Source organism: Neopelma chrysocephalum, unplaced genomic scaffold (assembly GCF_003984885.1).
Source record: "Neopelma chrysocephalum unplaced genomic scaffold, ASM398488v2 Primary Assembly neopelma1_60, whole genome shotgun sequence".
Taxonomy (NCBI): domain Eukaryota; kingdom Metazoa; phylum Chordata; class Aves; order Passeriformes; family Pipridae; genus Neopelma; species Neopelma chrysocephalum.
In genome coordinates this window covers 15,351,944-15,364,355 of record NW_020897715.1, presented here as the reverse complement: position 1 = coordinate 15,364,355, position 12,412 = coordinate 15,351,944, and the positions used below count along the sequence as shown (strand labels likewise).

The following is a 12,412-nucleotide window of genomic DNA, read 5'->3' as shown; positions in this document are numbered from 1 at the left end:
CTGGGTCTCCCTGTGCTGGGTGGCAGTGGGCAGTGCAGCGCCCCAGGGCAGCGACAGGCACAGGGGACTCAGCATCTCAATTTGTTCATCAAGCTTGCTGCTCATTTACAGTCATAAATGAAATGTTTGGCTGCAGTAGCATAAATAACAGGTGACGTTTAAACAATCCTGGCAGCACCATGCAGGGAGTCTTCTAAAGTTAATGAGTTATGTGAGGCCAGCGTGAGTTTTGTGAGGTTCATTCATTCTCCCCTTTTGAGGCAATTGCCTATTTGCTCCTGAAAACAAACGTTAAATTAAAAAACACTAATATGCATTGCAAATAGCTTCTCAGGAGGATTTCTGACATGGTAAAATGGCAGAGCTATAACTGAGTGAGTGAATATGGGAGGATGAGAGATGGCTATGAAGAGAAGCATCCTACATCCACATGTCATGAGCAATGGGATGGGAATTGCTTCCGATAATTCAGTCTTCAGGACATGGAAACTTGGCTTTAACAATAAGTTTTGCTGTTAAAACACATTTTCTACGTTGGTGTCTGCCTCTTGGTGTCTTGGATCTTTCACATGCCTGGAACAGTCCATTAGAATAAAATTGAATACGTATATATGTGCATAATATAGCAAAACCTTCTCTCGCTGCCAGTCCCTTGCTTATTTCTAAATGGCACAATAATTAAGGTGAGTGATTTATCACAAGAAGTACATCACAAGTCACAGCCTGATTAATAGAGGGGGAAAAAAGCATCAGTTGAAAATATAAATAAAAAAAGTACTGAAAGCCTGTTCTTTGTTCCAATTCACCTTGAGAATTTTAAGCTGTTTAACAATATTTACCAAGCTGTTTCAACCACACAAAGACATAATCCCACTGCCTGCCAACAGCAGCAGCAGGGCAGCATGGTGGGCTGGGTGGGAAGGCTCTGCAGTCCCTCACTTTTCCCTCAGCACTTCTTTCTTCATCCAAGCTGATGTGCTCAGCCAACGCTTCTTAAAAACCACCACACTGGCTCATCACTCCCTCCCCTGCCAGCCCACCCACTTTTCATCAGAGAAGGGATCTGCTGAACTTTCATCATTGCGGAGAAAAAGACCAGCCTGGAGAAAAAGGATCCCCAGGGGCTCTTGGCTCCCCGGCTCTTGGCATCCATCCGCATGTCTTTCTCTTCCACCTCCAAGAGCTGTGGAGCATCAAAGATTGTGCATCTATAGTCTTGCAGCTCTTATTTGATGTTATTGCTGCAGTAGATTTACCTCGACAACTCCCTTTTGCATCAAGTGCAGTTGCACGGTCCCATACCTGCTTCTCCTCTCACACAGTGATCTCCTGCCTCTGTGGTCATCCCACAGAATGGGAGTGGGCTGTGCTCCCACATCGGTAGGACTGCTCACGTCAGGATGCATCCGAACTGTGTGCCCAGCTGCCACCTTTGCTGTGGTGTGCAAAACATTTGCATTTCTACGGATATTCAGAGCCTGGACCTGTGACAGTTTGGACTCATGGCCGATCTGATGCCTACACCCATTTTTATTTCTAATTATCTGCCAAAACTCTATTTTTTTCTTACAGAATTCCTGCCATACTCTGTGCAAAATCCCCAGTCTGGTTATGGGCATGTATGGCCAGCAAGAGAGACGGAAACTTCTTATCCCGAGAGTGGGGGCATATTGCTAACACTAGGTTTGGAATTTCCAATTGCAGAATCGGTTTGTTTGACCCATCCTAACAACATATCTGGAGTATCTCCTCCATTTTGGGCTACCCAGTGAGGAAAGATGTTCAGCAGCAGGTCACCAAGATAGTTAGGGAACAGCAGTATGTGGCATATGGGGAGAAGCTGGGAGAATTGGGTTTGTTCAGATGTAACAGGAGAAGGTATGGGGAGATCTTATTGCTGTCTGCAATTAGAAGGCACAGCAGAGATGGAGCCACACTTTACTCAGAGAGGTACTGTACCAGAGACAACAGGTGTAAGGTGGGAGGTGAGCAATTCAGATGTGGTATGGGAAAAGCTTCTTTATCATAAGGGTCATCAAAGATTGAAATGGTGCCCAGAGAAATTATCAAATCTCACTTCTTGGAGTTCTTCAGAATTCTGCTGGACAAAGCCCTGAATAACCTGCTTTAATTGGGCCTGCTTTTAGTGGGGTTTTGGGCTGGATAGCCTCTGAAGCACCTTCCCGACTTCAATTAGTTTGTGATTTTGTGAATGGCATTTATTGAACTGTGCTTTTCCTTCCCCCGTGTGACTTCTGTTTGTCAAGCCCAGCCCCATTTCTGTTCACTGTGATTTGGGAAGATGTGGCTTTGTCACCACAGAGAGGGGGTTGAAAACTGTTTTCATCCCATCCTACTGAGCAGATCTGGGATGGTGTACAGCACAGTATGCAGGATGCTGTGCAGCATGGTATGCAGCATGCCTCTGCTGGGTAGTCACACAGTTAAACTTCATTTTCACCTGGCTTGGAATAATCAATTGTACAAGAGATCCAGTGAGTCTTCTCAAGGCAATGAAGCCTAAGAAGTTTTATCTTGGACTATACTGAGCCTTGAAGCCTGAAAGTGACTGACAAAACATAACCAAAGCACAGTGAGATTATGCTTTTAATGATTTTTCATCGGGAAAATATTCCTGTTTTCTCAATATTCCCACCAGGAGCCTTTGACACCAGGACCAGAATTTGGGATTCACCTCAGCAAATGCAACTCCCCAACACTTTTTCCTAAACATCTAGAGAAATAAAAGTGTCCATTTCCAAAGATTTGTTTTGCTCAGTTGCCATCCTTGCTGCTAATAATTGCTTATGAAAAGCTTGACTGTTCTGTGACTGTGAACTCCTTTAAAATGAAAAATAATATCTCTTTGATGTAGAGATAATATTCCTTTTATAAACCCTGTTTCCTGGCATCCCTCAGAACCGGACAACTAAAGTACTAAATATATGCACTACCTCTCAGAGCTGGTATTATATTGCCAGCACTTCAGAGTTAATTATTTTTTACTTTCAAAGGAGGAAAAGTAATTTTAAGATTACTTTAATATCAGTCGCGCACCAAAGGTATTTCTTACTGCTTTTCTTCCATAAGCCATCAGTAGCATTAATTAAAATTTTCATTATTTTTACGGTTCCTTTTCTACTGTGAAAACTGGACCTTTAATAGGTAGCTGTCATCTCAGTAGTGAGTCCTTCCAGAATCAGAGCTGGAATTTGTAGGATGATATACACATCTTGGCCCTTGAGGAGAGGGGCACAGTGGTGTCAGAGTTAAAAAGGCTCTGTAACTGGCAGAGAAAACCAGACCTAGTTGTAGGTCATGATACACAGTCCCAGGAGCAGTCCAGTGCTCAAAGCTACCTCACCAAGGATCTGACTAGCTCCCAAAAAGACAAAACTGGAAAGGACAGAACCTCGCATCTCCTCATTTTAAACTTAAATATTTAAAAAATATTGTGTGAGAGCAAGAAACCACCGGGGCCAGCTGCCAGTCTAATCAGTGGTAGAAGCTTAGGAGGGAGGGAAAAACCAGGGCCACAGGGAAGGAGACATTCCTAAATAGCCAGCTGCTTTATCAGAAGTTGCCTCTTGTCTATCAAGAAACTCCATCTGCTGATTTTTTTTTCAAGTGACTTTGAACACGTTTCTGGTTTCTACCCTCACAATATCCCACAGTGATTAGTTTCACTGTGCGTGGAGTGTCTTGCGGAAGAAGCCCTTCCTGGTGGTTGCAAAGATGCTGCCCAATAACTCAAGAGACATCCAGTGATCACATAAGAAAGTGAATAATGCTTCCTCTGGAGTCTTTATCTATTTTTTCTGGGCAACAGTCTTAATCTATGTAGTCTCTCCTCCTAGAAGGACCATTCCCTATCTTCCCCCTGTATAATTCTAGGACCTGGCAGTGCTGCTGGGCTCCCAGGTCTGGGTCCTCGCAGCTCCATCATTACTCCTCAGCAAGGAAGAGGGGTGACCTCAGCATGTACCAATCCCCTAAACTGTCCTGTGTTTGGAGGCTGAAAATGGAGAATCGGGGAAACAAGACACTGAAGTGACAGTAGCCTTGTGGGGTTTGTCGTCCTGTAGTGTTAATATATCCCTTTGAGGTTGATGTAACTTGGAGGACAGCAGCACGTATTCCAAGAAACAGGCATATCCAGCTATTACAGGGTCCTGCTCTGCACCTTGCTCCTCTCTAGTTAATTGTTAGATTTCTGGGTCCCTTTACAATGACTCTGAATATTGTTCAGTCTTCCAGGAGTGGCATCAGCCTCAGCAGTGATTTTTCTGGAGCATCCTCTGTCCAATGGGAGTGCTGAACTTTTCTTCTCACCTTTGCTTTCAATCTCATCCTTCGTTCATTTGTGAGCATTTGATGTAGATGGCTGGAGAAAGTGGGGAATAGCAGCAGGATTTCCCTTCTTTGCACACTTGTTGACTTCCTTAAGGTTCTTAGAGTGGGAAAGTATGCCCATTCTGCCTAAGAACAACCACTGACACTGTCTGTAATGGTCCCAAGAGATCATTAATTCTATTTATTCCAGTTTCCACTATCTGATAAGCATGGAAATCACATCCTGTAAAGAAATTGGACACACTTGCTTCCTGCTGCTGCTCTAGTACCCAGGCTGTGAGTCTGTGCTACAGTGCCAAGAGCATGATTGCAGACTCACTTCTGCTCCTCACCTCCAATTTCAGACTTTGCAGGCAGAGTGTGGCATCAAACAGAAATGCTCTGACCACCTTCCAAGGTTCCTTATTCATCAAGCAATGAGGACAAGAAATTAAAATGTGCATATTTCTATGCAGAACAGATTAACCCCTTCCACCGGCAAGTACCAGAAACCCCATGTACCTTATCATCAAATCCCAGTGAAATCTCCTAGACTCAAGATGACACATAGATTCCAGTGCTATTAAGTCACAGGCACAAAGCTGGAGTATTAGGCCTGACAGCTTTGTACTAAGTTTAAAACCAGGTAAGCCTTGAGTTAACTTAGCTGTACATAAATACAGGAGATAACCTCATCTAAGGGCACTGAATTCCACACCTCGCCTCTTGTGCAGAGGAGAACATCTTAGAGACAAGTTATGTATTTCTTTTTGGTACAAGTACTTCAATGGTGTGTATAGATAAATGTGTATACATACAAACACAGGCACATGTACTTACAGCCTCATCTTCAGCTTGAGAGTGTTTTTCCTGGAACTTGCCATTCACACAGTGCTAGAGAAGAGTGCTGTGAGCACAGGCGAGATGAGACACAGTATTTTCAATTTGGTCTACTCGAAGATATTCTCTTTGTGTTGAATATACAGAAAGAGTTACTCATTAAGCTTTCAAGGTTGTGGTGACCACTGTCAATATCTAACTTTTCCCAGCAGAGACTTCTGTGTGGTTTGTTACTTACAAGAAAAACCCATCAGAAGCAGTGACAGACTGGGACATCCTGCAGGTCAAGTGGAGGTGCAGCAATGGGATTTAGTCTTATGTGCATCAGAAATCAAGTTGTATTTTTAGTTTGTCTGGTATTGCAGTTCCTCATGACATGGGAACTGAAGGGGTTTGTCAGACTTATGTAATCCTTTTTAAACAATCCTTGGAGCGACCAGGCTCAGAGGCATCTCACACATGTTTTTAGCTGCTGTTTTTTCTCCTGCTTGTTTCATTGCAAGACTACTTGTTAATCTTCAAATTATGTTTGACATCTCACTGTAAATAGTCTGGGTTATAAACATCTCAAGTGTCAAAGTCTGAGTGTGTTTCCCTACTGTTCTGGTTTGCATCTCTTACTTATTCTACCTATTCAGCAACTGTGTCCTTGGTGATCAACTTGTCCTTGTGTTTGAACTTGGCATCTGATTTAGACACAGATTTGGTGTTAACCATTAGAGCTGCCTGGCAGACGAATATTCAACTCCAAACCAGGAAAAATTACTCCAGGTCTGGGAAGGAGCAGGGGACCTGGTGGCCATGAGCACGTAGCTACTGAGTCGTCACAGGGAACCATCCACAGTAGATGAAGTCACTTCATAAACCAGGTACATCCTTGCTCCTATCTGCTTCCGGCAGGATTTCAGAATGGCTGCATTCTGGCAAAGCATTTCCTATCACTTTTGGTCTGAAGAACAGCCTAATCCAGGCAGGTGAGGGACAGCCCATGGGAGATCTTTACCAGTCCATCTCACCCTGATGTTCACAAAATGCTTTGGGTTACCTTGTTCCAACCCCTCTGCCATGGGCAGGGACACCTTCCCCTAGACCAGGCTGCTCAAAGTCCCATCCAACCTGGCCTTGAACACTTCCAGAGACAGAGCATCCACAGCTTCTCTGGGTAACCTGTGCCTGTGCATCACCACCCTCACAGTGAAGAATTTCTTCCTAAAACCCAATCTAAACCTGCCCTCTTTCAGTTGCAGAGCCAGGTAGCCTGCAGTAGACTGAATGCTGTCCACCAATAAGTATATGATCCAGCAATAATTCAGGGGCCAAAATTCTCAAGAGCAGATCAACTTACATAACTATTTTATAGGATTTAAATGAAAAGAGTAATTCATCAGAAATCTGTAAGGAAGTGACTCTCCATCTGACAGACATTCTCCCCATACTAAGAGGCACAGAAGCAATTATCCTCATGCCTTTTCCTATGCGAGTGGATGAGTGTTATGCCTCTGTCTCATAAGATATTCAAATGTGACTTGGGATTAATTAAATCGCAAGACACCTGGAGGGAAAGTCAGAAGCATGTACATTTTCTACTGCAGACATTTTAAAGTGTGGAAAGAGGATATTTAACCAGCAAGACCTTTTGGTCTTGGTGGGGAAGAGGAACTGAAAACCAGCTTGGGAATTTCAGGGCAGAGAGCACAGAACAATCCAAACCATGAAAATGTTCATGCTTGTAATTGTAGCTGATGGTTTCAAGTGTTCAGCAGCAGTTGAAGGGCTAGTGAGAGGTTCCCACTGGTACTGCACATTTGATGTGTAACTGTTTAAATTCAAGTTAGCTATTAATTAACAGCAGACCCCTTTTGATGGCAAGTCTAGTCATGGCAGCAATTAGAGTTTCAGCTCCTCACTTAGAGAGGCTCAAGGTTGCCCCACTCTCCTCCCCCATCTTGTTCCAGCCATTTGGGCAAAGAAAGCTGTGCAAGGTCTTCCACCTCCATGCAGGAAGTCCCTGCTGCCTATCTCTCCATCATACATGAGCTCACACGTCAGTGTCAGAGTCTCTGAGAATAAATTCACCTGAAATCAAAGAGGACCCCAGTGTCCCTCAACTACAGCTCAACACCTTCCTTGTGCTTTCCCACATAGCAGATAGTAGCTCCCCAGTAAAACATCGTTTTAATGTAATTTCCCAGTTGTTAGAGACTATTTCCTGAAGGTTTAGAAACAGGTAGAAGTTTTAGTGAAATTCAAAGAAGAGGAAGAAAAGAGCCAACACTGTCCTCAAGGAAAAGCTCAAGAAAAGATGAGATGGCAAACATGTCACTGTGCATCAGCCGGAGCAGAGCAGCTGTCCAGCTGTCCCTGCTTCTACCCAGCATAGGGAAACAGGCATCCCAGCAAGCCCTAATGGAAAAGCTGTGCCATAATCTGTGTTACCACGAGTTTGCTTGGGGGACAGAGCTCAGTTACACAGAGGTGTTTGGGCTTGGTTCGTGTGCAGTGCTTTCCTACCCAAAGTGGTTGGTTTGTGAGTCTGAGTCTCTGTGCTTTTAAACTATGCTCCAGAGTAATTTCACAACCTGCATCAGCTGCAACGACTGCTGCCCCTGCTCTCTGTGCTAAGGAGCCTGTCTCTCTGCTGGAAATACTTCTGACACAGATCTCTCTGCTCCCCATCCCTCTTGCATCCCCAACTCCCACTCGCTGGAGATAGGACAGGATCCAATGGTGCTCTGCCAAGTTATGGAGCTGCCTGACAGCCACAATGAGGGAGAACATTATATTTCAGAGCTCTGTCCAACGACTGCCTAATTAATCTCCATCCCCCACTCCTACATCCAGTACAGAGCGAGGATGTCAATTTTCTTGTTCTCCCGATGGGGAGAAGCTGCAGCACAGCAAACTTCCACGATTCACTCCTGGGCATTACGAGAAGGGACCTGGAGAGAGAAAGCTAATGCTGAGACACACCCCCACCCCCAAAGCAAAATACAGGGAAAAAAAGGGCGTCTCATGAGCAGGACTTCTCCTTGCCAGCATCCCTCTCCACTGTGCTCTGCTTGGAGGACAATTAAATTACACTGCCGCTTCCCTTTCATCATGATCCGATTTACAGGGGAATTAATAGGGGCAGAGGAAGAGGCACACATGAAGCCAAAGCCAGGGCAACTGGCAGCTATGAGCCTTCTTGAAAAACAGGAAGCTTGCCAGGATGTCTTTATTAGAGAGGAGAAGGGGGAGAGAGGAAAGGGCTGCTACAAGAATGAAAGGCAGATACAGACATCAGCCTTGTTTACAGCAGGGATTTTGCACCCTTCAGTTCAAAATCCCCTCACAGGCATATGCCACCAGCACAGCTGGAAAAAAATCACAGTTGAGACTTGGTGGCTGCATGAAGAAGAAAGTCTGTGCTACAAGAAGGGTGTTTGGCTTGCTTGATTGTGTGGCTCCAGAGGTCTCTTAACACCTTTGAGTGGTTATTTCCCATTTTTCCCTACAGTTAGGCTCTTCCCCTGAGCTCACAGGATCAATGCCCCCATGAGCAGCCTGCAGCAGCCCTCTCCGTTGCTGACAGTGCCACCCTGATGGTGACCAAGTGTCCCACAGTGCCTGTCACCCAAGTGGGGCAGCAAGTTGCCGGGTACTGTTGGAGACACACATACTTGAAAAGACAATAATGCAATAAAATATAATAAAATCCAAGCTTCTCATAGATCATTTGTCCAGGCTGCGGATGTGCTGCACTGCAGATGGAGACATGGGAGCTGGCTCTTGTAGTAGCATTTCACGTCCAGGCTGGTGTTATGCTTTGAATGTCCTACGCTGCAAGCCCAGCCATTGCTGACATTACCAGCGGTGGTCCAGAAGCACTTTGGCAGCTTTTTAACAGCATGGAACCATAGAGATTAAACCATGGGGCCAGTGAGCTCTCTTCAGAATGCACATGAGGGTGCTTTGTGTACAATTCTCTGTGTAAAGACAGATGGACTCCAAAGACATCTGGCTTGATGGCACTCCTGCTACTCCAGAGCAACCCATGTATCTCTGTGCCAACACTGGCTCATGCCCTGGGAGCAGTGCTGTGTGGTAGCACTGGGACAGGCCTCTGCTAACTGGAAACTGGAGAGTGCAGGAGCCAGAGGAACAAGGAAGGAATGTTCCCAGGTCCTTGCTCCCACTCTGCAGAAGCCCTGCAGCACCTTTGCTCTTTGTTCTCCATTATGTTCCACATTATTGAGATTTTTCTGCTCACCCGAGTAGCTGAGTCCTTGGATGATCTTCCAGTGTTCAGATTGAGGAAAGAGAGAGAAGACATGGTGTCCCTGGGAAGCCATAACTCAGGTAGTTATATTGACTACATCCTTAAATTTACACCTCCAGTGCCTCTGGTGCTGGAAAGGCATCGTGATCCTCTAATCCTCTTCGAAAGTTCACTTATAATAAAACTGTTGAGATGTACTGGAATCCCTCAGCTCATGTTAACTCCCTTCTGTATGGGGGATAATCACTCCAGATGGCAGATCATGTAACAGATGAGTGACTTCATTGTCATTTATCTCCACAGCTGGAGAAAAGCAACCCAGGTCAATGGAGAGTTTCTGAAGAAGCTTCCTGTGTATGGACTTCTCCTTGACACCAGGGCAATGGAGGTGATGGCACAGCCAAGGACCAAAGGAAAAGACTTAATTCCCTGCTGGGGCTCTAGGGATAAAAACCAGAGGAGTCTGGTACAAGAGCAAAAGAAATGAGTCAAAAACATTTCTGCAGTTTGGAGATTCCTGGGCAGGAAGAATATGGTTCCAGAAGTCACAGCAGGTAGATCATAGCTGTAAAGGCATAACTGCTTCTCAGCAGCACAAACAGAGGAAATGTCAATTGTTAATTTCAGAAATAAAATTACGAATGGAGGGAACTTAGTAGTGAGTTAAAAGTTACTTGCATTCAATGAAGACAAGGATCTAAAAAATTCCATAGTGAGAACAATGGTGGGACTGTGTGTGTTACAAGCTAGTGAAGAGATGGCAAAGCCTGTGTATATCTGATGCATGAATTAGCTGTTAATTTTTAATTTCTGTGCCCATCTCCTCCATCCCCTTTTCACCTGGGGCTGCCTCTTGAGGAGGCATGGTTCTGATACAGCCTTGTCAGTGGGACCAGTGGGCTGAATTAGCTCAGGAGTCTGAGAACAGAAGCTCTTTTAAAGGGTGGGGGTATTATTCAAATAATAGGTTGGTGCTTTGTTTTAATTACTGTTGCTTGCATTGTGACATTAGGTCCCACTGGCAGGACCAGCTTTGCTGTGTTGTCACTGTCACTCATGGTCCCACAACCGCTATACCCAGCACAGCCCTTTGCAGACCTGATCATTACCTTGATCTTGGCTGCACTTCATCGACCTGGCCTTTCCCCACTGCCAATACAGCAGCAGCAGCCGCAAGCACAGTGTGATTTGGTCTAAAACATAAGGGGGAACTCTCAACTCCCAGTAATGCTCAAGCAACCTGTAATTCGGCACCTAAATGGTGTATGTTGATGAAGCAAACTGCTGCTGAGGTTTTATTTAGGTGGTGCTGGCAGGAGGACTGTGGGAGACAGGCATCCCAGCCAGTGACCCTCTGAAAGCAAGGGGAAGTATGCTAAGAAAAAGGAGCTGGAGAAACTAATGCACTGACTTCAAAGATGAAGGATTCTCTTTATACTCTGAAAATGACTGAATAAAATGACTGGTATCATTACTTAGCTAAATAGGATTTTCTACTTGTGTCGGATTATTTTAGACGTCACTTTGATTAGCCTGATTGCTGTTGATTTGTCCCTAAGAACTGTATTACTTTAATTTAGCCTTATATTGAGAAAATACTTTGAATTATTATACCATTTATTAACATGATTTGCTTTCTCCTAACAGATATGTTCACTTTGCCCACAGCCCTTGAAGCTTAGTTTTTGGAGTTGAGTTCACAGTGCTGGTTTCAGCTGTGGGCAGACCTGCTCTCTCTGTGAACACTTGGAAACCACCTGGTCATGAAGAGGCTCCAACCATACCATCCACTTAGTAAAAGAGAAAGCAGATAACCCCTCATACTTAGCTGAGCTACGGTCAGCTGAGGGGCAGTTCACACTGCCCTAGTTCAAGATTGGCCTTGGCAGCAAGAGGGCAAACCCAGGTTATTAAATCCCATGGCTACCTAGGAGGACTGTGGCCCTCACTCCTTTGGTTACCTCTTGCAGCTCAGATGCACTGCGAGCACTCCCTCATTATCATCAGCCTCTCGGTCCTGCCAGGTGAGGGAAATGTTTCCAAGATTTCATTTAATACCTGTATTTAATCCATTAGTTCTCCCTGCAGACCTCCTAAAGGCTGGGCTGTGATTAAGGAGGACGTAAGTGCCCTGTTTATTGCTCTCCTGATACTTCTTCACTTTCCTCTACACTTTTGCAGAGATTTCACCCTTCAGTTGTGCAGTGCCTTGGAAATGTGCGTGGGAGCCCCTTGCTCTGTCCCTTTGGGATGGATTGGAGAGTCTACCCAAGCTCAAGCAATTCAGCTCCTTCTCTCCTGTGAGGCCCTCTGAGATTCTGTGATTTCATATAGTTAGGCATGAGGAAAGTTACCAGCAAGATGGACTGAGAGTAACCTGCAACCATGTTTTCTCCTTGATTCCTTGCCATTTAGCTACAGCTTTGGGCATCATCTGTTTTGTTCCTCCTCTTTAAAGTGAAAAGTCATTACTTTTCATATTTTTCCTCTTCAAAATACAAGGGGAGGGCTGGGGGAAGTGGTCAGGCCAGGAAGGAAGGGAAGTAACCATCTCTAGCAGACTATGCTCCACATAGAGCTCTTCTGTTAATGTGTTCCATGAATCCTGCAGCATGGCCATGGCTCCTGTAAAAAACAAAGGGGACAAGCATGAGTATCTGAATCACAACAGCTCTCTCTCTTTCTGCAGCTGTCATGGCTACAGCACAGACTGCACTGGTTTCACGAAACATTTGGCTTCTTCCAGTGCTAAAAAATGCTGGATTTCCTGTGCAGAGCAATCCATCAGCAGCTGTGAGGTCAGAACTGATCCCATTTCTGCTTCACTGTTACATCCCCAGGTACCCAAGTGTCTTTTGTATGGGACAGAGAAAGGTTCTGGTGCACTGCACCCTTCTACTCAACAAACATTATAAATAATCCCTTAGTGATGCATGATTTATTTCCTTTCCAACATGGACTTACAGTGTTGATGCTCTT

At 44.9% G+C, this 12,412-nt stretch overlaps 1 protein-coding gene across 7 annotated transcripts in view; it reads right to left on the bottom strand.

The window, feature by feature from the left end:
* GTF2E1 (general transcription factor IIE subunit 1) overlaps nucleotides 1-12,412 on the bottom strand; it is an 83,242-nt gene that overhangs the window by 12,769 nt on the left and 58,061 nt on the right. Inside the window, exon 5 of one of the 7 annotated variants that reach the window (XR_003533848.1) lies at nucleotides 11,811-12,058. The exons of 2 other annotated variants lie outside the window; for them this stretch is intronic. Coding sequence is in view for 1 of the 5 variants with exons in the window: in XM_027681254.1 (XP_027537055.1) it covers nucleotides 11,886-12,058 (173 nt within the window). In the remaining 4 variants the exon portion in view is untranslated. Of the gene's footprint in view, nucleotides 1-11,478; nucleotides 12,059-12,412 lie in introns of those variants that run through there. 4 more of the 7 variants (XM_027681254.1, XR_003533846.1, XR_003533843.1 and 1 more) reach the window with 4 other exon arrangements.